Source organism: Varroa destructor, unplaced genomic scaffold, assembly GCF_002443255.2.
Source record: "Varroa destructor unplaced genomic scaffold, Vdes_3.0 BEIS01000001.1, whole genome shotgun sequence".
NCBI classification, from domain to species: domain Eukaryota; kingdom Metazoa; phylum Arthropoda; class Arachnida; order Mesostigmata; family Varroidae; genus Varroa; species Varroa destructor.
In genome coordinates, this window is record NW_019211454.1 from 11,108,545 (window position 1) to 11,135,014 (window position 26,470).

The following is a 26,470-nucleotide window of genomic DNA, read 5'->3' on the forward strand; positions in this document are numbered from 1 at the left end:
GTTCGTTTTGCCATGAGTGAACAGCTTGAAATTAATGGAGTATCTCCTTTCAGGCAAGGCAGTCGCCTCCGGTGTCGTTCCAATATTTCTGGTAGTTGGTAGGACAAACTTGCGCGACAATAAAGAAGTGCCTAAAAACCACCTGTATGTAGACTATAATTAATCGCCACTTGTACACGCGCAACCGTAGAAAGTAGAAAAGAAATAAGCTCAATCGACGTATTTATACTATCTACCAAAACAACACTTGTTAATCGTCCTGAAATTAATTGGTGTTTGTGTGCTTATATTATAGACGAGGTCATTGAAATCGTTGAAGATCAAGAGGAGTCTGCGGAGATAACTCCAGTGGTAAATAACAAACTGAAACAAAAGTGTCAAGAAGAGATACAGGACTCGGGGAAATATGCGCATAACGAGGCCGAAATTGAAAATACAGAAGAGGTTGCATCTTTAAAGTATCAGAAAGATATGGAAAAAAGGTCGCTACTCTCAACCCAAGAAGCTGAAAATAATTCCAGTGAAGACAGTGCGGCAGCTGCTGAAAAAACGACTTGTGACTTTAGTGAATCGAAACAACCACAAAATAAAGTCAATGAGGAATTTGTCGAAAAGAGTACTGTCAACCCTAATTGTCCATCTGATGCAAATGAACTAAGTAGTGAATCCAAAGGAATACAACAGAGTAGCATCGGCGAGCCTCAACAGTGCACAGAACCGAAAAATATGGCCCCCGTAAGTGAGGAAACCGCTATATCATTCAATGATATTATAAGCCAGATGCCTTTAGGTAAGGAAACGGACCGTGACAAACATGTTGAACATGCTACTGAAATTCCAGTGGACATCCAAGAGGCCCAGTTCCTCATACAGAAGGCCAATGAGAACAATCCGGGAGCATCGCGTTCAATGGAGTCTCTCGAGGATGCATTGCAGATGGCTGCCGCATCAATTGAACAGCAGGCTGAAGAAGGCAAACAACTTAAGCGCAAGGAGGCGCGAGAGAGACGCCGGGAAAGACGCGGTCAAAAGAAGAATAAACTTTTAGAAACACCTGTTGAATATCTTATGCAAGAACAGCAAGTTGAAGAGGCTTTAGCAGAACACGATCCTGATATAATACTTGACGAAGTTGCCCCTGAAGAGCTACCAAAGGAGCTTCGGAAAGCTATCCGACGTAGGTCAGGAAAGAAGCGGTCTCTGAAACGTAAAAGAATGGCCACTAGGCGCAGTTCCGAGCATTCACCTTCTTTAAAAAGGCTCAAGGCTAGTCCTAAAAAAAGTCCCGACGTCGAAAAGCGTGTGAGACGCAGCAAGGAAAAACAGTCACCAAAAACTAAACAAAGGGCAAACATAGGCTCATTGAAAGTGCAACTTCATGGACAAGTTCTGAACAAGAGGAGGCGGAAACCTGAAAAGGAGGCAGAGATTGTCATCGAGGCAGTATCAGACCACGGCTCAACTGCTGCCGAGGAACGCGATACGCCCACACCAAAAATCCTTACAGCCAAAAGGTTAATTGAATGCCGGCCTGAACCTAATCGTCTGCATGTCGCAGCGACGCCAGGCGTGTACGCAATCAAGAAGCGAGGATCGTGGCTCATGTGCGGATTGTGTCCCTTTCGATCGAAAGAAGCTGCTGATATTAGCTTGCATCTTCGACAGTTTGATTTCTATGATATGCGATGTCCGAAGTGTCAGCACGTCGTTACCCGTACGCACCGTGGACCCGATAATAAGATTCTCAGCTGTCTGCACTGCGATTACCGAAACGGAGATCACTTAGAAATACGACAAACTCCTCAACCGCATGTGCAGTTGGAACCAACAGTTTTAATCGGTACTACACCACCATCCCCACCAAAGGAAGATATTGTAGCGATTGCAGCGAAGATGATTCTTGAAGATGACGAAGAGGAACCCCAAATCATCTCAGAAATAACGGATGAATCTGGCCATCCCGTGCGAGTCCTAAGTGTGGAACGTGATCTCGAGGAGTTAGTTAAGGCTGGGGTGGTCACGCTATGTAATGATGGAGTGTCGGGTAATCTAGCACAAGTGAATATCACCACACAAGCAACTGATGTCGTTCACATCGATGTGCCTTCATCACAGATAGAAACCCACATCGATTCCGCCCGAAAAGTGGGTTCCACTAGGACGACGAATGTTAGTCCGAAAAAGGTGCCATCAATACTAAGGCGAAGAAAAAAGCCATCCGGTAAACAATAGTTGGTACGCATAATGCCTTCTAAATAACGTTTGGCTTAATGACGAAACCGCTATTAAGACCGTTGGTTTCCCAATAATGAATTTGTTGAGAGTCAATGCGATAAAGCTGGGACATGATTCGCTGTAGTACTCGCATCAGTGTCCGCAACAGTACTAGCATCGCTAGGTAAATTAACCTGTCTAGATATAAGGTGCAGCTGTTTAACTTACGACTGTCGAATAATTGGACGAGGCTGATGAGAAAACAATAAACATGTAGAATTTCTCTAACATAAATTGACACTTTTATACGTATCATAACATATACTGTTCAGATGAGATTTGTCGTAACGTTGCAGTATTACTAGAGCACTACTCTATTCCTTAATGTAATTGAATTTACTTTTGTTGCTACAAAATTATTGATTTCTACTTACCTACATATATTTCACATTTTTGTACATGTAACTTTCGTTACCGTAGCCCTTATTAAATCTGTTCCTTTTTCAGCCTACGTTCATACTTTGCTAAACGGAGTAACGTGGTGTGACACATTATTGTCATGCCAACCCTTTTGTTTCAGAGATTTTTGTGGATCAAGTCAGCCAAAGGAACTTACCCTATAACGCCTCGGGAACCGAGTCGACATATCACGTCAGCCGAGGTTTTAGACCTAGGACATTCTGATGTAAGCTGGTCGTCGGCTGACGTGTTAGTGAAGCTCGTAGTTCGAGTCGGTTTTTGGTGGACAAATAGTTTTGTAAACTTGTAAAAAAAATATATATGTAACTAAATACATTATTAACATTTGTTTCACATCGTACTTGTCCTTCGCCGCGATGTTATAATTAGGTGGCATATGTTGTGTCGTTGCTTCATCAGTGTATGCAGGGAATTATTTTTTTTACTTGCGATTTGTGCTTTTAGGCGATCAACTACATTACATCGAAAATTTAGTCCAATGTGCATTTGTGGTTGTCTATACATTTTAGGTTTTCTTGAAGATTCATAAATCTATCTAGAATATAAGACCTTATTTATTAAACTGACTAAATTAATAAACAGCTAAATTCATGACTTGTTGTTGTTGTTGTTCTGAAATTTTTCGTCTATGAAACTGCATATATATTCCAACTTGTAATCATATATACGTATAATCGGTCTCCTAAACATATAATAAGAATAGTTAATGTACCTACGCGTTAGACTCAAACTCAGTCAAATAGCTCCAAAATTCAGGGCCGATTGCACAACACCAAGCAGAATATTTTTAAACTGTTTCTAGCTTGTGAAAGCGCTGCTGTTCTACTTTACACTGGTACTCCACTATATGCCGATAAAGAATCGGAAACAAACATTTCCAAACCGCTGCCAACCAATGTGAGATCGTGGCTGGTATCAATCTTTGTAGAATCGCTTGTTGCCCTGACAACTGCCGCCGCACCTTGTGGCATGCCTCTGATGCAGTTTTTCGCTGTTTCAATTATGGGTGGATCCTGTTACCTCACATTAGTGATTTCTTCGCGGGGATCTGGAATGCCTGCTATTTCCCATCTTTACTGAACCAGTAGTTTATTTTCCAGACGTTTTTTGCGGGATTAAGGTCTACTAAATTAGCAGGCCATGTTAGCGCTTGAGCCTCATTGGCACCGAGTAGCATAACGACGGTCCAAGTTCTATGATAGGGCGCCCGATCGTGCATCAAAACCTTTGATGGATGTTTGATTTTCAGCAAAACTTCCGGAAAATCGTTTATCAGTACATCTGAATTTTTAAAGGGACGCTTTTTCTAGAGAGTCTCAAATTGATTCTCATCCATGAAACAGAATTTTTTTCTTCGGTTCTCAGCTATACAATATGGTTTACCCAACAAAACAAAGGTTTGTTTCATTCGAGCACTGAACCAAAATTCCTTGGCGGATCTATTCCTCTTAAATCTAGTCTTTGAGTCGGCAGCGAAGTATAATTTCCGACACGTTTTTTTAATCTGCCCTGGCAGATGCTATAAAAAACAACCCTATTTTTTGGAATCCGTCCATGGTCATACGGTCCTCCGGCTTCATCGTATACTTTCATCAGTTTTCATACCAATTTTACGTGACAACAGCGCAAGCCTTTCCTTAGATTTGTCGCAGCGACAGTAATTGCATGCTAGGAAATATGAAAGATTTCAGCAGTTTGATGTTGTGGACGTTTATTTCCACGAATCGGTGCTTTCCATCTCTCATTTTGATATAGAAACAAACCGAAATCACCAGAAAATGTTCAGACTTACTTAGATAGAACAATCTAGTTTCTCAGTGCTGTTGGACGGCACAATAGAACGTGCCGATTAATACGAGAGATTAGCACGAACTATGACATTCGGATCCATTGAAATTCGGCTACAGTAAGCTAATGCCGCTGGGATGCGACATGTCTTATTATATAGTTTATTTTTATTGAAATTGTTTCGGTTTATCTGATTGAAAACCGATTTAATTGTTATCACTGTTATTGTTATTCGAAGCTGTATATAATGTTATTTGAATAGATACATTCGTGAACGATTAGTAATAAGCAAATAAATAGGTGTTCTATGCTTGAAAAACGTTTAAATAGATATGCCCGCAATAATCATAATGGGAATAATAGATGTTCTCAGTTAACTGATCTGCAACAATGTTGAGCATACACCTGTCGAATCGTCGAATATGAAACCGTGGTTTATTGTTATTTTCAGTACGCTAAAGAGCCACTATAGTTCAAACAAGCGGCAAATCATTATATGCTGTTTAATCTGTACCGTCGAGTCTACTGCTGCGACTGCATTCCGTGCTATTGAGTACATGAATAAAAATGTATTTTTTACGCAACGAATCTCTAGTATTTTGGACTCCTTTGATGCTGGCTCTTACAAACCGGGCAGGTAGCTGCTCTACCGTCTGTTGCTACATGCTGGGAAGTGTTCAGATATGTATTTGTCTTAAAGTTTATTTGAATTATTCAGAACGTAAAAAGCTCAAAATATATTGTCAACTAAATAGCTTTAAGTCCTGACAAATCAACGGAAACGTCTTACGTTACAGCGCTTCCAAAAATAATCCGAAACAGATTCGTCTAGAGGCGGAGGCATATTGTAAACGTGCCAGCGGGAACCTGCAGACAGTCATATTCGTACCATACTACTAGAAGGCAATCAATCACTAGCTATGACGTTTTCACTCAGGTGCACTTTTTAAAAAAAAAATTCATGAAGTAATTTCACACATTACGTCGAAAATACGAGAGACCAATACGTCATGCAATATTTTCTGTGACGCTTTGGCGATAAAAAAAACAGAGTGAAAACAGAGCTGATTTCATTGCAGAGAACTTCGCCCGTAAAGGACATACGATTAGGCAGCTTTTTTGAGGAAAGCTGTTTATTGACTTGCCTTTTGATTGGTCTAACATTTATTATTCTACATAAACAAATTTAAGAACGGCGTGTTCCTTTACTTTGACACTACTGGAATATAGTCAGCTATTACTCAGCCCTTACTATCGGCGAAAAAATACTACGCTACTCTCTTAGACACATCTCTTATTTTACGGCTACGCCGTTCGCCGACTTCACGCACTATTACAATGTAATAACGAAAATTGCGTGGAAGGTCATAATTTCATTTCAGAAGCCATATTAATAGTGTATTTATATACGCCATGGCCTATACCAACCTGGCTTAACTTTACTGTCTCAGTGTCCCGGTACGATCATGAAAACGTCAAATAACCGCACGCGGGTGCAGAGTTAAACAACGCGCTATATTAAACACTCAATGTATGTATTAGGTAGACTATTCGCGACAACCAGACAATCAGCTGGGCAATCGCCCAGCTGTGCTGAAGTAATAATGACGTCTATGGCCAAGAAACGGAAAAGGAGCCCTATGAACTCTGAACTTCCGACGCCCTTTAGCTGGGTGGCAGTCCCTGACACAGCTCCCACGTTGGTGAACAGCCCTTGGGATCCTTATTACCGCAAAGAGTAATGGTTAGCTACGGAGCTACTCAAAGAGATATATGAAGTCCGTTTAATAACATTGCGTTGCTTCGCAAGTTGACTTAGCTCGGTAGATGTATCATCATTATAATATTTAGTGAAGGGAAGAACTTGAATTAATACTATTCAATATCACAGATTTTTGTGAATGCAGAACCAGCTAGATGGCAGGTAAGAATATAGCACAAAACAGGTTGTATTATTTGACTGGGATCATTGATATTGGTTTCAGTGATAGCCTAGATTGGTTTCTTCCTTTCGGTTCGACACGTCAGCTTCGGCTTATGATCAAGACCGGCTTCGTGTTGACTCTGCGCCCAGATGTTTCAGATGACTGATCGACACCGTCGCCTAATAGACGGTTTACGTGGATCGAACCAGCTCCGACCCGCGTCTAATAGACGATTCGGATCCCTCCAGAGCGGGTCCCTTTGTTAAGCAGACAGACACCGTCAACGAACATATATATAGATATTTTACTGAAGATTATGACGGGTAAAAGTTGTGTCTTCGATAGTAGTATCAAAGTGACTATAATAGGTTACCTGTAGCGAGCCATTGATAGCGAGCTAACGTAAAGCCAGTCATTAAAATGTAATAAACGATGCGAAAGAGTTTAGGTGAGGTCTATTCGAGCCCATTCCCAGTAACCAAAGCCGTTTCATGGATACTTAAGCTTATAGTAGTAATACGCTTGTGGAACATCCGGACCCAATAACAAGGTTTTGTCTAGCGAGCGGATTGTGATAAAAGGATGATCAATATAATTCGATTCTTTGCGAAACTGGAATATTTCGTGGAAACAAGTACAGCTTTACAATACAATTTGTATACTTCGATCTGAACAACTATCGCGTACCTATAGTGATAACCATCCACTGCATTTGTTGCGTTTCTGGCCTACATTTCTGTATTCCCTAGAAAATGTAAAGCGAACTGATAAATATATTCAGTAGTCGAACGATTGGTCGGCTATTTTTGAATACGTAACGGTGATTCCCTACACCCGCATTCGATTTGTTGTGGATAAATTTGAAGCGTTACCATAGTTACCGTTCCCCCTGCTTTTTTGACCCGCGATTACTTTTATTAACCATCAGTCCTCCGGCTAAGAATAATCGCGTTCTCGTTCTTTCGCGCTAAACCACAACGAACAGAGGGCGATGTCGCTACGCCACTCTTTTCACTCACTAACGCCGCTGTTCAGTCCTCAGTGATTTTTCCATTTTCTTCTTCTTCTATACGATTATTTATTTATCAGTGTCATCTAATGTGGAAGGATCATTGGCGTCGTCATCGCCATCCTCACTGCTGCGCAGGGATGCACATGCATACAGGCCCTCTAACTGCAATGGAGCCGCATTGGTGTCATTGGCGAACCGGCGACGCATCTAAACGTGCCCAAACGCCAAAGCTTGCATCATTACCGTCAATGGTAGTTGGCGTATCACTCACTCATCCCTTCCTTCTTTTTCTTTCTCGCTCAAAGAAGAGGCTGACGGTGAAAAAAGCACCAGCAGATAAGAAGAAAGGCTTTGGCCTCGCCCCCGCCGCTTGTTAGATCTCATTCATATCGTTACTCCTCATTTAAACAATCCATTGAGTGAGTGGATACTCCTCCTCCGGGTGTTGGACAACCACCTAATTGCAATATCATTTTTTTGCTTTTTGTCTGTCTGCTCGTTTGCCCACTCTGCTTGTCACTGCTGTGTGCAGCAGAGCCCGGCAGCTTCACCATAGGGCTAAGTGACTGCTGCCGCTGTGAGAATGAAAGTGGTGCCAATGCCTCCAAATTCAAACTAAGCTAAGCCGGACCAAAATCATAACGACGGAGCTAGCCACACAAGCACGGGGGTAGTAGCAGGCCACGTCGGCCTCTTTTGTAACTTCGAAAACTGTTCGTATATTGTCAATGAATGACAATGAAAGTGGGCTGTATCTTGCAAAACCATTGGCATCATTGTCATCGCATTCATCCCTCTCCACTTTGTGCCCCGCTCGTCTTATCCCTACGAAAAAGATTTCGGATGAACTCACCTTCTCCATAGGAGGAATAGTGGGTTTAAGGAAGCATCTTTTACCAGTTCTAGCTATATCAGCTCGCGGCAGCGGTGTTAACACCGCGCGTTAATATACAATTCATAGACCAGATATTACTACCCCCTATGTGTACAATCCACAGATGTTCAGCTTTCACTGACAGACAGAGCGGTCTCATTCTTTTTTAAGGCTTTGCTTTATCACCTATGACACATCGTAACTATGCGAATATTGGATACCGATGAGTAATGTAAGTTAAACGAATCCATGATGAGCAACTAAACGTAGACCATTGTGTATCTAGGTAGCCTTCTGAAGTCAGACTTCTAAAGTTAGGTCGAATCTTATCGATTCAGTGGGTGATTCAGCCGTTATTCAAACGTCTCATGCGGTTCTGATTGGCAAGGCGTCTGCGGCGTCCACTTTTGTTTTATGTTCGCTTTCGCTCAAGACTAGACTACTATAACTGGCTTATTTTCCTTTTGGTCTAAGCCCACTTGATTTGACAGATTGAAAGAAATGGGCCAACAGCCACCGTTCGAATAATAATCAAAGGGGGTGCCGTATGTATAGTGGCGCCATTCAACCAATACTCGTGAGAAATAGTGATATAGGCTGACTATAACGACTACTGCTATTTTTAGCACATGACGACGTTTTCGTGTATGATCTAAACGGTCACAAAGTTACTCCTTTTTCTTCTTTGAGTTATTCGCAGTGATGGACACGGATCGTAACATATTATTACTTATGCGTGCACTGTATACGACCGGAGAAGAGGAATATCCCTATCTATCTAAATCTAATTTTTTTGCTGATAGTTTTGTTTGTTAGCGTATTATTATTCCAAATCCACCGAATAGTAAAGTCGAATTCAGTTCAGATATTGGTGATTGAAAATGGATGAAGGTTTTCAAAATCGGACGAACACGCTCTTTGACGTCATTGATGAACGTCAACGATGGAAAACAAACATCACTATCTTGTACGGCTGATACTGAACTAACATAAACATAGTATAGATATACAGTTTTAAAACTCATAGTATAGCGCAGGCGATAGTCGTCGAAGACATTCTCGCATTACAGAGCTACGCGGGCTCATACAAAACCTTAGCAACCGGTATAGCCTGAGTAGTTGACGTGTATCTTTTTGCATGCATTGCCGTGCTAAGCATGTCGCCATTGTTTGTTGGGAGTTCGGCATTGCTAAATGGTTACCGTCGCATTTAATAAGTCTATTGAAGAAACGTCAGTTCAATCCAATAAGGCCTGTCTGAAGTGATGCCTAATAGTTTAAAGACCACACGTAAGAAACAACCTCACCAACGATCAGACGATGCAGGATGTTGGCGATATCATATATGCTTTTGTTCGACTTAGGTGTTATGAGAGAGATGCCCGCTGTCTCTGAATCATTGACGATGCCCATCATTATTCGTATTACCATAAACAGTATCGTCTCCGGCGTCGCAGACCTCACAAAATGGCGATCGCCTTTTTATCAGCTTCATTCGTCCTGTGTCGTCGTTGCATATCCATCTAGTGAAGCGACCGATCGATCGATCGACCCGATTATTTGTTTCTGTTCTATTCTTTTTTCCGCTCTTTTTTCAGCCCCGCTGTCGCTTCGGCACCTTCTTAGTTCTTCCACTGCTCCTGGGCTTACTCAACCGCTTGCATTTTTCCTTAACTACGGCTGCAGCTATTGACTGCAATGAGATACCTTCTTTTGACATGTATGTACAGTAAGTATGTGTACACGTGCATGTATAGCCACCGCCCGAAGACCAATGTTGCCACTCAGTAAGTACCGTATGATGCCTCCGTCGCTGCTGCCGCATAGGTGGTGGTCACAGGTTGATTGACGTGACGCCCGCGGGTCGATCGGACAGTTGAGCCGCTCGTCGTCGTGTAGCCAACTATCACTGGTATAGGGCGTCTCTCTTGTAGGGATGTAGCGATGCTGTCGCGGCAATTCTCTACAAAGTTCTGTCTGCTTGCTATCATTATTTTTATTATTCCCTTGGGATCACATCTGTTATGGCCGCTCGTTTCTTTGTCTATGGTCATCAGCGTATCCGAACATTTGCCCGTTATACGAAAGAAAAACCCCTGACCCGAAGACGCTTGGAGATTGAAACAGCATCGTAAAGACGGCAGCAGAATCCACGATGATTCCATTATGTCGGCTTGGCTGCCTGCTGTGATGCCCCAGCAATCTAGAAGCGTAGGACGGCGAAGAAGCAAAACATACCGATAAAGCGCAAAATAATAGAAATAATAATAACGAAAAAAGCATATGATGCTGGCGATCGACCATTTTCGACCGTACATGATTAATAAGAAACTCGAAGCCAGCCCCAAGCACCGGCTACTTCCACTTCTACTCCTACCCGTCCTTCGTGCTTTGCCAAAAACGTATATATGTGTATGAAGATATGTTCTGTAGTGCGCTTGTATAGCCCCCAGCGTAACTCGTCAACTGTTTCGTGTTCTCGCCGGTTTACTTGGATCTCAAGGAATGATCACAGCGGTCTTTCAAGAGATGTCCATCTCTACTCAGATAGTATAGACATGCTGCAGAACTTTTCAGCAGTGGTAAGCATAAATAAGAATAGAAATAACAGCAGTATCAACGAATAGCAACTGAAAAAACAATAGCTATAACTGGAGCAGGTGCCGCAAATCAGAACACCGTGATACTACGCATGCAGACAGGTACAGTCATGCAGCGGGGAATTCGACTAGAGACACATTATGATGGAAGTGACTCTCTTAAATCGGTGCCGTCATCGCCGCTCGTAGCTGAGCAAGTAGCGCTGGCTATTATTATTTGCATTGCTTCTCTGTTAGAACAATACAGAGCAGGCCTTTAAGAAATCCCCAGACAATCTGGCCATTTTTCTTGCTTCCACTGGATACTTACATATCCTTCTCCGTTATTAGTTCCACCTAGTCTCTTTGGTTTATAGCAATAGTCGACCATACGAACGAACGAAATTCGTTAGCGGACATATAAACGCTATCTATCTGATATCCACATCTCTGCTGTAAAGCAGATCTATGTTAAAGTAATGTTCAACCTCTCGTATCGTCCATTCTTTGTTCATTTTGAACGGAATCGTATCTTGCGCCGATTTCGTTCGCTAACAATAATTAGTATCCATGCTCTAGTTTCTTGTTATTTAAAGCTATGACACATGCCTTGAAGCTCATCCCAGAATGGACTTATCGAAAGTATCCGCTTTGTGGAGCAAAGCGGACATGGGGGCAATTCAAACTTGTAAATGGCGAAAAATATTATAAGATAAATAATACTAAACCGTATGGCGCTCATTTGATCCAAGTTTTATATGAGCCAACCGCTTAAACCTCCACGTTCAATTGAACAGGGAACTCTGTTCTGTGTCCGTATAGTGAGCGGAGATACGGTTAAAAAGCTAGATACTATTAGTTTTGTGAAATCATAGTTCAGATTTCTTTGTACTTTCGTGTTGTAGACATGTTTCAGTAGCGTACTAGCGTTCCTATGTTGATTAAAACGGCCACAGCCGATATCTCGTACAAATCGCTATTATATTCACAGGATACTAACGCCTTGGCGGATTTTTATCGTCTATGAATGCAGCACTCCATCACTGGATGATTGCTACGCAATAATACCTGTTGAACACTGGCAAATAGAAGGTTCAAGGCTCACTTTGTGGCCTTGTCACCGATCAAGGTGACTGTTATTACTTGCACATGGCGTCTTTATCGAACTATGATCCTTAGATGTTAAGCGTTATTGCTATGCTTTGGCTAAAATTGGCTAGTTTTACTATCTGTGTTAATATGAGAATAAAACGATAGAGGCTTTAAGCAAGGCGCTACGACAATCGCTTATTGAACATTTACTAAGATAATAAGAATCAGATAGAAAATTCAGTAGAGTCGCAGTGTTCGATCTACATGTATAACTAGTACGATTGTACCATACACTTGAGAGACGCGTAAATGTTGGGTCTGCCTTCCGTCATATCTTCAAAGTTTTCTCCGCTTGGCCTAAATGCCGAAGGCTTATTTAGTCCGAACGCTGGCTTGCTAAAGCCGGGTCACATGCAAATATGGCTTTACGAAGAAAATCAGGTTTCATGCGCCGAAGGCCTATACCGTTTCGAGCATTTTCCTAAAATTTTAAAAATTTAATTTAAAAAACGAGCTTTTATCCTTTGGATATACGTATATAGATTTTGCTTCCGCTCAAGCAGATATAAGAAAATACTTTTTCGTCAGAAGTTTCTTATAGCGTTTCTCAAAAGCTAAAATATAATATGTACCTTTCACAATATCAGATTTTGTAAACTGTTCTTCGCTATTACTACAAATCACCGTAAACATTCGGTCTTCACAACAGCTACTTTCAATGCTAGTCAGTTTAGTTGAATCTTCGAGGGACTTCATTAAAAGACACACTTAATGTTACAACTTTTGTTTAACTGCCTGAGCTCTTAATAAACATGCGTTTTTTTCAAGAAGATGATAATCGACATGAAACAAGACTGACCGAACAATTCAACAACGATTAAATTGTTATTGAAATTAATGTTAGTGTTTAAATTTGCTTTGACCAAGAAGATCTTTCTCGGTTCACATTACATGTAGCAATGTGGCTTAACGCGTCTCTGCCAGCGCTAGAAATTTTGGAGGATCCTCGTCGCTCGTTTCAAGGCCAAATCGGGCTGGCAATGGTGACTGTGGCTCGGTTTGTTTCTTCCCCAGAAAGTTTCTTAGACTTTGTAAATTGAATGCAGTCGACCGGTCTGACAGTACTTCTCGCCAGTTTTTGTCCCGGTTTAAGGCCGCCCTATTTTTGGTGACAAAGAAAAAGGTGCCTGCGATGCAATTTAGCCCTGAAAAAACAACTTCTACTGCGAATCATGACAGGTTAAGCCGGGAAACTTTTGACCGGGAATTGTCCTTTTGTTGGTGAACCGGCAAAGTGCGAATTGGAACGGGCATCCTTTTTTCTACAGCGGCACACGTTACAGGGGAAGGTGGACGATCCCAGACGCGCCCCTACTTCAACTTGTAGTACGCGCAAACTATCTAGCGTAGCTTCGGTTTTAATGCGGTGGCAAGGTATGTGTATAGTTATAATTGGGCCGTGCCCACTTGTCTCGTATAGGTTTCAATACACGGCTGCACTAAGCGCATCGTAATTGATGAGGCAGAATTTCAGATACCTTGGCGTAAAGGACACCATGTTACGAACCAATATGGCTTTTCTATAAAAAAATTGGCCGATATTGTCGAATTGTTGGTTAACACAAAAATAGCTAAAGCATTTTTTACTATAGCCAATTTCATTGAACTGCATATGTTAGACATACGTAGAAAATTTCGCTACAACGTATCTATGTACAGTTATGTAAGACTGCTCCTTCTCGTACAATCACAAAACTTAAACTAATAATAAGAGGTTTAACTGAGAATCGTAGAAACACGGGACTTTCAGGTCAAACCCGATATTCAACTTTAACTTTCGCAAATGAATGGGTAAACGGCCCGACGATGATCGTAAATGTGAATGTCTTATGCAGGAATAACTATTATTTGGGCCAATAGCTTAATAGTTTCCCTCTCGGAAATAATCTACCTCTCAGTTACCTCTAGCGTTTGTCGATCCACCGTCGTTTTACGTCACTCTGATGACGTTCTTTATCGTTTCTCTCTCTTGGACGCGATTATATGAAAAGTTTAGAGGTTTCCTGCATAAAAACAATATATTAAACAAAACATCGCAGAGAAGAATGACGAAACATTTATTATAGAATTCTCATTATTTCTGCGTGACACAGGCGCACACCTGACCAATAATTTACGAGTGATTACGCGCTTATAGCAGCTAAAAGTAGTACCTAAACCCCCAAAGGCGGGCGGGTTGGCTGGCTATTTTCTTAACGATGTGTTAATCATGCTTGGGCCAATAGAATTTATCCTGTTTAGATAAAAACAGCAAAACGATCTACTACGCTGATCTACGCATAGCGGAATGAGACGGAATTTCGATTTAGTAATGCTGGTAAAAACATTCTTAAATAACAATGTACAGCTTCAAATTTTAAAAAAGGATGCGTGTTTGGCTATGTTAGATCGAAGCATTAATTGGACAATAGTCGCATGAACTGTGGCTCACCCTATGTAAATTGGTTGTATACGATTTGCCGAAAGGGCCTGTTAAGAACCAAATTACTAACCAGACTATGTTAAAGCAAAGCTGACAGGCTGTGACTCAACATAAAAACGGCGTCCTGCGTGATAGCATCAAAGACCGCATCGATTGTAACGAGCTTTGCAAAATTTGTAGTGGCAGCCAGATATTTTTTAAAAACGGCCCTTGGATGTGTCATCGTTTTTGCAAATTGCGCATCGCAGCCTAATCAGTTAATAAAGCTCAGGCCATTATAGGCACCAAATAACAATTAAAAGTTACTCGTGCTTACGGCAGAAACATAATCCTTTCTTTTTGGATGAAGATGTTCATATGTATTACTACAATAAAGCACAGGAGTTTCCTATCGCGGTTTCGTCAATGCCATTTCGAACGTAAAATTCAAAACAATTATATCGTAGACCAGAAGTATGGGTGCCTTCTATAGGACTGGCAATGTCCTACAAGGACCAATTGAACAAAAGGGCAACTCACAATCCTTGTGGCATACTCTCTTTACATGCCTTGTTCCAGTGGCGACAGTCATTCCATAAGCAAATAGATTCCTTCAGAAAAGCGCATTTGAAATTGGCAGACCCGTCCAAAAGATCGGAGTTGAGCTCCTTTTATTAGAGCAGTCGGCCGAGAACGCTGCGCGTACTAGATTTACTACTGATGCTCAGTATCGCAGCAGGCAAATTAGTTTTCTTGCTGAAGAACTGAAGGTCGCTCGACGCTTTTCGGAACGAAACCCGATTTTGTAAAGGAAGACTATGTGTTATGATTCATCGGGTTTTTTTTTCACTGCACGTCTGTCATCGATGGTTTAGCAGCCATTACCACGTCCCGTGGCTGTTGTCGGGTTTGTGTGGCACGGGCAGAGCACGACTTTCTGTGCAGCTGATCTTCTAAAGCAGCTGATTTGTAGAGGTAAAATCTGAAACCATGAATAGTTGTTAACTAACGGCACGATTGTTCGAGAGGTTTCTGGAAGCCATAGCTATGACCGACGTTGCCTCTATTGCAGAATATGGGGTTGTAAGGCCAAAGCACGCCATTGTTAGACTGTTGATCCCTTGTCACACTATTCTTTAACGTTTCCAGATTTCGGCTAGCGCCATAATAAATAGCAATGGACTATAAACACACTTTTGCGCTACTGAAATGCTGGTTGGCTATCGGTATTGATCGCTCTAATTAAATTTCCTTTGCAGGCGACGATAGATTTTTTAGACTGCAATTTCAGACTGCGAGAATCAGTGTTTTTTTTCAATGAGGAGCCAGTTTTGCTGGAGAATGTACCTTAAGCCTTAAGAAGAACCTTAGGCCAGGGTTGGCGCAGTCATTAGAACTTTGTCAGGATAAGATAATGCGTATCCGTTTGGAGCGTTAGATCTTAGAGTAATTGCAGTCACAGAAATGCGAGCATACAAGAGATCGACGTGACCGTTCCGTCGACGTATCTACAGTGAAGGGGACACAAAGGAACCTGCCTAGGTTGCTGCATTAGCAGCGTGCCAGAATTAAATCGTGCAAAAAATACGTAATCCTTGTATGTTCCATTGTACGATCTCCACCGCATCGCTAGATAAAAACCTGTTTACATGTAAACAATAGACGGCAAGAGTGAAATGAACGTTTGCTATGTGTGACAGATGCTGACAAGGCAGTCTTTAGAAAAGACGACTTCATTTGCCAGCGTCATTTGCGCGCCTCGAAGTTGACGAAGGTTTGCTCGACTTCATTAGGAAGCGCCACAGCTGTTTTTCTTGATTTAGACTACTGAAGCGCGTTCAAATGCAACGGTTTTACCTAACTAAGCACCTGTCCTACCTAACAACAGAGCACAATCTCGAATCATTATGACATTGATAAGATTTTCCGACAGGACATATTTTTAGACGTCGTTCAAACAATGCGCATAATTTCGAAATAATATCAATATTAGTCATATATTTAGAATAATTATTCTATTCTAGAAGGATTCAAAGTGCTAATGCTAATAATTCTTTCTAGCTGTTTTATAAGTGTGCCATCACATAGTGAGTTTTAGCTGTTGTAAGCGTATGCGCAGTAAAAAGCTCCCCAGATATTTGGCCTTCAACCCATGTATAGCATATGTAAGATTTTATATATTTATGCCGCCATGATTCTTCAGTGGGCCGTCATTAGGACCTACTCGATGCCGAAAACAAAGTACTATATTTTAAATTTTCCATCTTAACTTCCAAAAACCACGTTTGCACTTTTAACTTTTCAGGTGCAATGCTAACAATTAGTTGTTTCAGGCTGACAGGTACACATCAAACATAGAAAAACAGAACTTACCATGCCCATTATTCTTCATTTTGGTTATTAGAAATTGAAATAAAAAAAACTGATTTGTAAACGCTAATAGATGGAGAGTGGTCTATCTAATACTTTTCTGTCTGTATTTTGCTTGACTTCAAATTTGTCCGAAGCTTGCACGACAACGAAACTCGGACCAAAGTGAAGAAGCCGTCGATATGAGCCTTCTTTCAAGAAGGGTCGTGCGCTGCACCACACCATGTTAATGCTTTGAAAGAATCGCTAGAAATTGTACCTACGCAATAAGTTCAACTTGAAATAGGACATCCTCATGAACAATGCATGTGGAACTGGCTGGAGCAGAAATTCACTGCGAGTTTTCAACTATATTTTCTACCTTCTCATGAATAATCGTATTGAGCATGCACATAATTATCCTGTAAACTGAATTTACGGGGAGATAGTAATTGACAAGACCTTAGATTGCGTGGCCGACGTAAATCAACGCAATTAAGCTGCGTTCACGCTCGCGAGTTTTATTTCGTGCAGCGTGCTTATATCCGATCTGTACGCAAGTATACGTAGGTTTATAAAACGTTAAGGCACTTTGCATAATGGCCTATGCCATAAGTCTTGATTCAATTTTATCATTGTCATACAATATTGTCACCAGGTCGTAGTAGTTACACACATTGTGATACCCTTCCGATAACTAAACTGTGAAGGTTCACGACCTCACCAACACGTTTACGTTGTGTGGAAGCGTTTGAATAAATTGAGACGCATCCTATCTAGTAGAATGCGTATTTGTGTGTGACCTGTGCTATGGGTGGTTGAAAGTATTGCGAGAACGAACGTGACGACGAATCGAACGTAAGTTTGGCTAGGGTCTGAGAATTACCGCTGCGATAACGCTAGTAAAATATATAAGCTTCTATTTTGAATTTTACGCCTGGTATCGCCGTTAGGCCTTCTATCAGACCGCGACTTATATAAGTCACATTGAAAAAAAATTAAAATACATAATGGAACGTTATAATGGTCACAATATGATGCATTTTCCTAAATGAGGAGCTGCCGCACAAAGCGATTCACCCAGCTTATATAGGCAACCAGACCATAGTTTGCTGATCCGCAGGACAATACAGCCAGAGGCAGCGCTTACTGATCACGCGTTGAAAAAATTAGTACTTGATGTGCGGAAAGTGTACGGGATCTAATAGATACACAAAAACTGAAGAAACAAAGAGATATATTCAAATGATTAGTAGCAAACTAGCGACGCGAAAAAGCTGGTCCTGAAATGTATGTAAATACCTCACCAGTCTGAATGGTGAGCTATAACAAGTAGGACTTGTTACGCTTTTCATCACGATAATAGTGTTGTTTAGGAAGGAGACCAGTCGGCCGGCCGGCCCACCGGCATCGTTATGGACAACACTTACGCGGTAGGGCACTCTGCGGTTACCGTTGTCCTAGACCCATGTCAACCTTAAGGGTGTTATCGTTACAACACTGGGAGACATCATTGCCGGTGAAGTGATCGTACCGTGTTTAGGCTCATCCTGTGTATCACATAATGTTTCATTGGCAAAAATCGTTTATTTTATTATCATTAAGGATAAATTTCAGGTGTCTTTTATATTACCTTTTTACCTTACATCGTTTATATTATAATTATTATCATTGTTGCCGCGCTGTTACGGACTGGTACGGCCATCCTATAAGAATCGGAATGATAAAAAGACTGTTTACTCTTTTTTATTACCATTATTATGACGGGTTGTTCGTAGAAGCATATCAAAATATCAGCAGGTAACGTTTATCAATAAAGCGACTCTATAAATGATACTGATCAAAACGAGACCTCTTCGAGTTAAGTATGGTCCGCCTATATTTTCAACAATCTAAAAATGAAGCTGATAAAGATGTTGACCGCAGTAGTAATAAATTGCGTGAAAATACACGATAATCCTAGCAGACCTGTTTCTTTTGCAAATATCATTGGAACACAATGAGCATTGACTGACTGGTTTACGTTGGTCGCAAATCTTTTTTTTTAGCTAACCATCCCTTGACGAACTCGATGTAAATGTTGTAGCAGCAATGTTCCTATGCGTTTTCGAGATTCTCCTATGCGAAGTCGAGAAGCACAAATGGTCAAAATGCAATTTCTTTAACCTTTTTTTTTTTTTTTTTTTCGAGTAGAAAGAAAACCGTTCAAGTAGAAAGAATGATGTACACATCATTGCAGAGTAGCTCATTCTAGCCGATTCAATCGATAGTATCAAAAAAAAAAAGCCAGCACCAAAGTGAGCTAATTTCAGCGATGTTTATCGCCGACACAAGACAGAATATATTGTGCCGTACAGAAAGTAGCCAATCGATTACCCCTAATCTTGACATCCTCTCACCTTCCCAACGGTTATCGCAGCGGTCGACTCAGAGCACCAGAAAAGTTTAAGAGCACGCGACGCCGGAACGTAGAGCGGCAGTCGTTTTCGGTTGGGTACAACCACTAAAGTTTTCTTACGGTAATAATGACGTACTTATACTGTAACTATGCCAGTAAAAACATCGTGTATTGGGTACATGGAAATTTTGAACTATTATATCGTTCCATTTGGCGCTACGATGACGTGGGTTTCATACACAAAACTGGTTTTAGTCAGCCGTTTACCAAATTGAGCAGTAGGTGACACAAGTTAGCGTGATACCGTAATAAAAAAACTGACTTACTTAAACGAGGCAAAAACCATTAACGTTAAGCTTGTGCTGACGGAGTGCCTACCAGCTAATATGTCTCTGGATCTCTACAAAAACAGCGGCTTTTAACCGCTATTAGAGCGATGACGTATGGAGAATATTGTATTAAGTCCAATTGCCTATTTTCCCCCTCGAGCCCTTAATAGAATAGCAAAACATTATTAACAAACTTACGCAAAACAAACCTTGCCCGACTTAGAGCTAGAACGCCAAAAAATCTTAGCTACCGTTTGTCTCTTTGGTAAATTTTGCTGCAACATAGGTGGATACGTCATTTGAAGTTTACCGAAATTCTTGGTCAGCCGTTTTCTAGGTATAGAGTATGATGATAATACAAACAACCTTTTCTACTTACTTGGCTACGGGCGTTACATATATATACTAGACAGAGCGATTAATTAATTCTAGCCATTTCCATCAACAAAAAGCCGGGCTTCGTGTATGCATATATGGCCCTTCAATGACAGCAGAAATAATTGCGACTATTTGTGTATTCTATAATCGCTCTTCTATCTAGATCGGACACACAGCGTGCCCGGCAAATAAACAGTAATACGTCACACTGGACCTGGAATGCCAAAACGGCACCGTTCTAATAGGAACATAGGAACAAAATGAGTAGGATCCTTGCTTTAGGAAGCGAAAAATACTCAATGAGCCTGCTTTGAAGGAGATGATTAATAAACTATCAAAGGTGCCCTGTCTCACAATTTTCTCTCTAATCACACATTCGTTTCCATGGCAAATGCTTCCGGCCGGTAACGGACGATGTGAGCGGTCGACAGTTAATAGCATCCTCATTTACCGCGCTTCAATATGCAACGTACCCATTTGAAAATTTCTTTCTATTCACTAGATGTAGTTTTTATGTCTGATAAACATAACTAAAGTCTCAGAAGGTCTTCACTGCGCCAGTATGAATACTGGCTACTGCGGGAATATTGGTGCTGATATACAAAACAATCTTCATTATCGTGCCGAAGAATAATCTATTGAAATCGTTGTTGATATTTCAGTTGGCGCATCACGTGTCGCTTTGGATGAAACCTTTCACCATGGAAGCCATAGCCATACATTTAAGACCTTGCCATTTAGCCGCTTCACGACCATTTAGCAAATACAGAAAGCCAGCTACCAGTGCCAACGTATTCTAATGATATGATAATTAAATACGTTCCATTGCGTTCGTCGTCTAATAAACAATCAGCCAAGAAAAGCATGTCTACGTTGACATCGTTGTAGAATACGATGCGGATGACGCTTAACGCTAAACTCTGTCTCCAGCCGTCGGCTTTCTTGTTCCCGTTACTGATGCTCAGGCTTTTCGAGCTGGATTAAAATGCTCGCAACGTTAAAGCCTGCTAGAGTACACAGATCGGCGAACGTGCCACGTTTTACGAATAGACCGTCTTCATTCATATTTGCGATTTCTATGTTATGCTGTTTGCCACGATTCTGTTTAGCTGTTTTCGAAGTTGCCGACGGTGACGTGAGCGGCTTCAGCTCGAGAGACTTTGATAAATAAATAATCGAAGGCACAAGAAGAACTCATGTGGTTGCATACGCAACATACACAAATACGTATGTATGTTGGTCACACTGTTACGCCTGTTTACAAACGTCTATAGTGTTAGTATGTCAAAAATATGCTTCCGGTGAGCATAGTCCATATGTAGGTGGACTAGGCATCAACAGGACAAGGCATGAGTAACGTGGTGAATAAACACTGATAAAAAAAAAAAAAGAAGAAGCACTAGCAACGATGATAACCCCTTAATCGGTCAGCCGTGGGAACAATGCCTATCAGGAAGATTTTAGCAAGATCCAGAGGTATTTGCTCTACGATATTATGTATGTACCTATATGCACTATATATAGATAGGCTCAGTTGGTGTTTAGTTAGTTGTTTAGCGAGACCGAGATTTCAGATCAGGCCCAGTTAGGCCTATTTAGCTTACGTTTTATTGATGATAATAGATTTCGTTTATAACCCTCTAAGAGACTTGCCTTGTCATGTGGACAAGCGTTTTGATATTTCGTCGACAGTCATTTGACAGACCATAGTTTTACAAAAAAATTAGGTTAATGTACATAAATACTGCCGATATATTTTGTGTTATAAAAATAATACTATAAAACAGATTCATCAACTGAAGGAACATATTAGTTCTGGGACAACAAATAAAAAAATCCAATATACTAGTAGCCTTTATGTAAATACGCTTGTCAGTCGAGCCTGTGCCAACCGCGTATGAATATTCGTTTCATGTTTGAATGGACTCAGGACGGACTGGCACCGACCTGTATCAGGTCGAAACAGTCATCCTATGACCTACTGAACGACGAGTCACGACACTGTATACAAGGGTCTTTTCGCTTGGCCTATACAGCAAGAACTCGACCGACCTGGGTTAACATCTTTATAAGGTTCGTTCATGCCATAAGAAATTCTAAGGGTATTGTATTGATATCGAGTTTTTTTTTGTGGGAACACAGTTGTTCTGTCTAAGAGACTTGTCTGGTACTTACACGTGGATGTATTTGGTGCTACGCATCGTACTGTACGGCGATGCAGTGCCCGGAGCGGGTAGCGAGGAATGGTCATCGCTGTAGCTACGGCCTCGTTTGAGTGACTGAAAGCTGAAGAATGAAGAAGACATCCTGGCCGAACGTTGTGGCTTTGCATGCGGTGACGATCGTGGGCCCTTTACTGAGGAACCATAGGGTCTTTCGTGCAACTCGCTCGATGGACGCTAAAAGGCATGAAAAAACAATCAGAATAATACAGTCCTTATCATGACCCATTTCCACGTCTAGACTTCTTGCTTTGACCGTTACACGGTCCAGCATCGTGATATAAATGACGAATATTTGGAATGTAATTAGCCTTCATTAACCAATTTAGTGAGAAATAGAACACGGTAACGAGACGAAGCATAGAACCTATCTATTACGAAACATGTTATCGTTGAAGCTTAATCGACAAAATTTAATGGATATTTTATAGTAGGTGCTATTGATTTTTTAATCTATAAAAAAAAACTCGCCCTTTTTGGGGTCAGCCGTAACGACGCTATTAGAGAAAACTTTCGTTATAGACATTTAGAAAGCCATGAATCGGAGGTTCTCCTTGGCGGTCTTCGACCCGAATAAATGATACTCCTTCAATTACCGTAATTGTTGGGTCAGAATTATCATTCAGTGACTCATATTATAGTTTTCAACACGTGATCACATTGTGTTCTATCGTAACGATATTTGTAATTTAACTAATCCACCAGTTAAATTTGCCTGTTTTTTAAGGATGTTGAAGATCCCGTAAAGGGTAGTATTGTGCTGCTGTGTAGGTTTTTTGTCGTTTTAAAGGTCCTACTTAGATACAACAGTATATAATCAGCTAGTAAATAGTGATTCGTTCAAAGGATCCCTTAGGTCATATGTTTTGCTCTATAAATTCGATCTCAAATGTAGAACTAGATCGTACCACGTAATCAATAACAATTTTAAGTTAACAAACCATCATTCGAGCCAATTGTATGGGCTCACTTTCTTACGATTTCGTGAACGAGCTGGTCGGCTGTATTGAAAATCCACAATTTAAATAAAAACCTAACTTTGTTTATTCGTATGATATCCCATTGGCACAAATGCCTGACCATTTAATTAAATGTGCTTCGTAACAAGTGTAACAACGTAAGTGCAAGCAGTTCGTATTTAAATATACTTAATTAATTATTAAACTGCTCTATATATAATAAATAATGATGATAAGGATCGATTACTGTGAATAAAAATCAAATTTTCTACGGATAAATGGCAATCTCCAGCATACCGGCAAGCTGCGTTGACTTAACGTGTACGAGCATTATACTATATGTGCAGTCCCATGTACAGTCGTGTGTACCGGCCGATTCACCATACTGAATTATAGCAGAATAGAAGCACATTTTAACACACAAAGAGGTTCATTTACTTTCCCTTAGACTTAAACGAAAAAAAAGTTGGCGTCTCAGATTTTACCAACTAAAGCTGATATAGCCGAATTTGAAACAACACTTGGTCAATACGCTTCTACTCGATTTTCAAATGTGCCGCCTTAAATTAAACCTACCGATTTTATTGCCAATCGCAAAGCTCGGAATATATTCTAACAATTTTCAAATATCTTACCTATGAAGCGAGGTCTATTTGTGTTCTAACTTGTTTACGATCGTTGGATAAGCAGGTTTTAGGTACGTTTGGTGCATGAATAGAGTAGGATATGTCTTACGTTACTCCTCGATCTCGAAGTGGTTAGGAAACTGGCCAAATTGTTACCCTCTTTCGGACGCGGCAATACTTAGAAAAAAATCGAAAAACGTCATCGGTTTGATCTTCGATAAAAAGACAATGGCGTAGTTCTAGTTAGTTGTACCATATCTCTAAAAATATTGTCTTCTCTTTACGATATCGGTTTGAATGTTGATTTTTTAGTTACGGACGGAGAACTTTCTTCTACACTATCTTCAGTTGTTCTGATAAAATTTAATAGCAAACATCATTATGGTCGCGGTTATTTTTAGCACTTGGCCTTAGTTTTTAGCTAGTAGCTTAGCTCATATTTATGCGCTGGCTGCACGTAAACATCTATAAACCTATTTACGTCTAGCCATTCCTTCCCAGGTATCCAGCGGTTCAGCAAGGAAAAGTAGTTCAATTTGGAAAAACTAGCAAATATTCATTCACAAATAAAAAGCAGTAAACTGCTCCAAGTAGCGTCTACGGGATAGACAAAGAAAAATATTTTTCAGTAGTATATATTTTATATGCATAATTTGCGTCGATCATCGCTTTGTTGTCATATACAAACACTGTTATTGAATGACTAGAGCTGCTGTATCGTAGAATGGCCATTGGATCATTACAGTTGAAAATCATAACATACATATTGTTTGTTTAGTTGTTGTGCTAGCGCCCCATGGTACGGAAGCGCGCGCGCGGGTCCACGCAATGCATACTTTACGTTATTGTGTATTGCTCCTGGCAGACACACACGAGAAAAGCAAGCATCAGACAGTAAATACGTGGCCCTGTCGGCATTACTATCGACAAAGAAGTACAGGGAAACGTAGTTCTCCAGGCAGCTCTACCTATAGCCAGCCGACGTAATTAAGCTAGTACCCGCAATTCATCACGCAGAATGCATCGATTTGTACTTACAAATCGTGCAGTACTATGGCATGGCACTACAGCGGACAGCGCAGTAGCTGTCAACGATTGTTGACTGCCCAGTTACTATGACCTGTTATGTTATTATGTTAGCGGTATCGTCAGATTGTAGTTTTTCTCTCTCTCTCTCTCTATATATATAAATATATATATATATATATATATGTTGGTACACAGCACATGCAGCAGTGCACCACATTTCATAGTCTCGTTGTTTCATTTATTTATAAGCCTTCTTGGAGCCATCCGTCCATCAGCCGAGGCCTTGATTAGGTAAAAATATCGGCGTCACGACAGGGCCACCAGTCGGCATCAAGCATTGCCACGACGTAACCAGCTGCGCAATACATGATTATAATGATCTATGATAGACGAAGCAGAAGAGCAAAGCCTCAATTCGGGGTGTCATTGGCTATCATCGTTTTCGCCGACAAAATGAACGTGTCCCATCTGTGGTCCTTGTGAAGAACAATAGCCTAAATGCTAATAGCGGATTATCCTAATGTGTCCTTTATCATTGTTTACGCATACGGCTACAATGTATTCAGCTGCCGAAAGTGTATTGCAGTGATTATGATTAAGATCTGTCATCGGAAGAAATGGCTCAGTGATGGTTCTCTCGCCTTCGTTCTGGAAACTTTCATACAGCAGGCTGCGACCAATTACGGAAAAAGTTGATGAAATTATAGCGGTGGCTAGGGTACGTCATTAGGCGAAATATCGTAAACGGACAAAGCGTCCATCAGCGAACCGTTTTAAACATTTGAAGAAAGCTGACTGCAAAAGAAAAGCTCAAACGTTTCCAACGATTTCCAGACGCAGAGTTCTACAGTAACAAAATTGAATTTCACTTCCAAGGCGACTGTAGATGATAATGTACAATTAAAGAAAGAAACGAAATGCTTCACAATTTATAATAGTGGGACTGGAAAAAAATCGTGCCTTGGCAAAACGGCTCATTCAGACTTTTACTGTTGGTAGCCAACGGTATAACGGTAAGCCGGGGCTACTGAGTAGAGCGGGCGTCGTCTTTCACCATGACAATGCCAGATCACACACATCGTTAGCTACTCGGCAGTGATTCGAAGAACCGCGCTCGCCGTATAACCTACGTAAATTACGAACGACCGAACGTGAACCGTACATACAACGGCCCAGGCACTAGCCTTGGAAGCGTTCCTTTCTAAATTTTACGAAATGTACAATAGAGATAGCACCATTATAGTAGCACATCAGAGACACGAGTGATAGCCCCAATGTGAAAAGTCACATCTTTAATCGGCAGCACAAAACACTTCTCCGCAACTATATTGTATTCTATTTTAACCTGGAGCTGAAGCAGCAGCAGCAGCAGCAGCAGTGGAACACTGTGGGGATACCTGACCCGCAATGCGTTCCCACGGAGGCAAGTTTAACACTGATAAAAATTTGTGTATGAGCGAGCATCTAATAACGACACACACAAATGATCAGTACGGACAGTCCTATCGACAATCACCGCTGGGGCGCAAGGGAAGTGAACGGGCTTCATTCGTGGAGACAAACAACATCAGCAAATTTTAACGGTCTCGTTTTATCACGGCGCATAGTGTAATAAGATTGTCGGCGTTGTTGTGTCGGTATAATGTTAGGGAGCTGAAAGCTGTGGCTCACGTAGATGACAAGCTCATTCAAAACAAATTACTTCAGGAAGCGTACGTGAATTTGCTAAGTACCACGTCAATCACAAGCGCCAGG

General features: G+C 41.0%; 1 protein-coding gene across 5 annotated transcripts in view; it reads right to left on the reverse strand.

Annotated features, from left to right (window-relative positions):
* LOC111248674 (uncharacterized) overlaps positions 1–26,470 on the reverse strand; it is a 180,496-nt gene that overhangs the window by 151,180 nt on the left and 2,846 nt on the right. For all 5 annotated transcript variants that reach the window (XM_086993464.1, XM_086993456.1, XM_086993471.1 and 2 more), the window contains exon 2: positions 22,055–22,278. In XM_086993464.1, the coding sequence (XP_086849590.1) occupies positions 22,055–22,278 (224 nt within the window). The remainder of the gene's footprint in view (positions 1–22,054; positions 22,279–26,470) is intronic.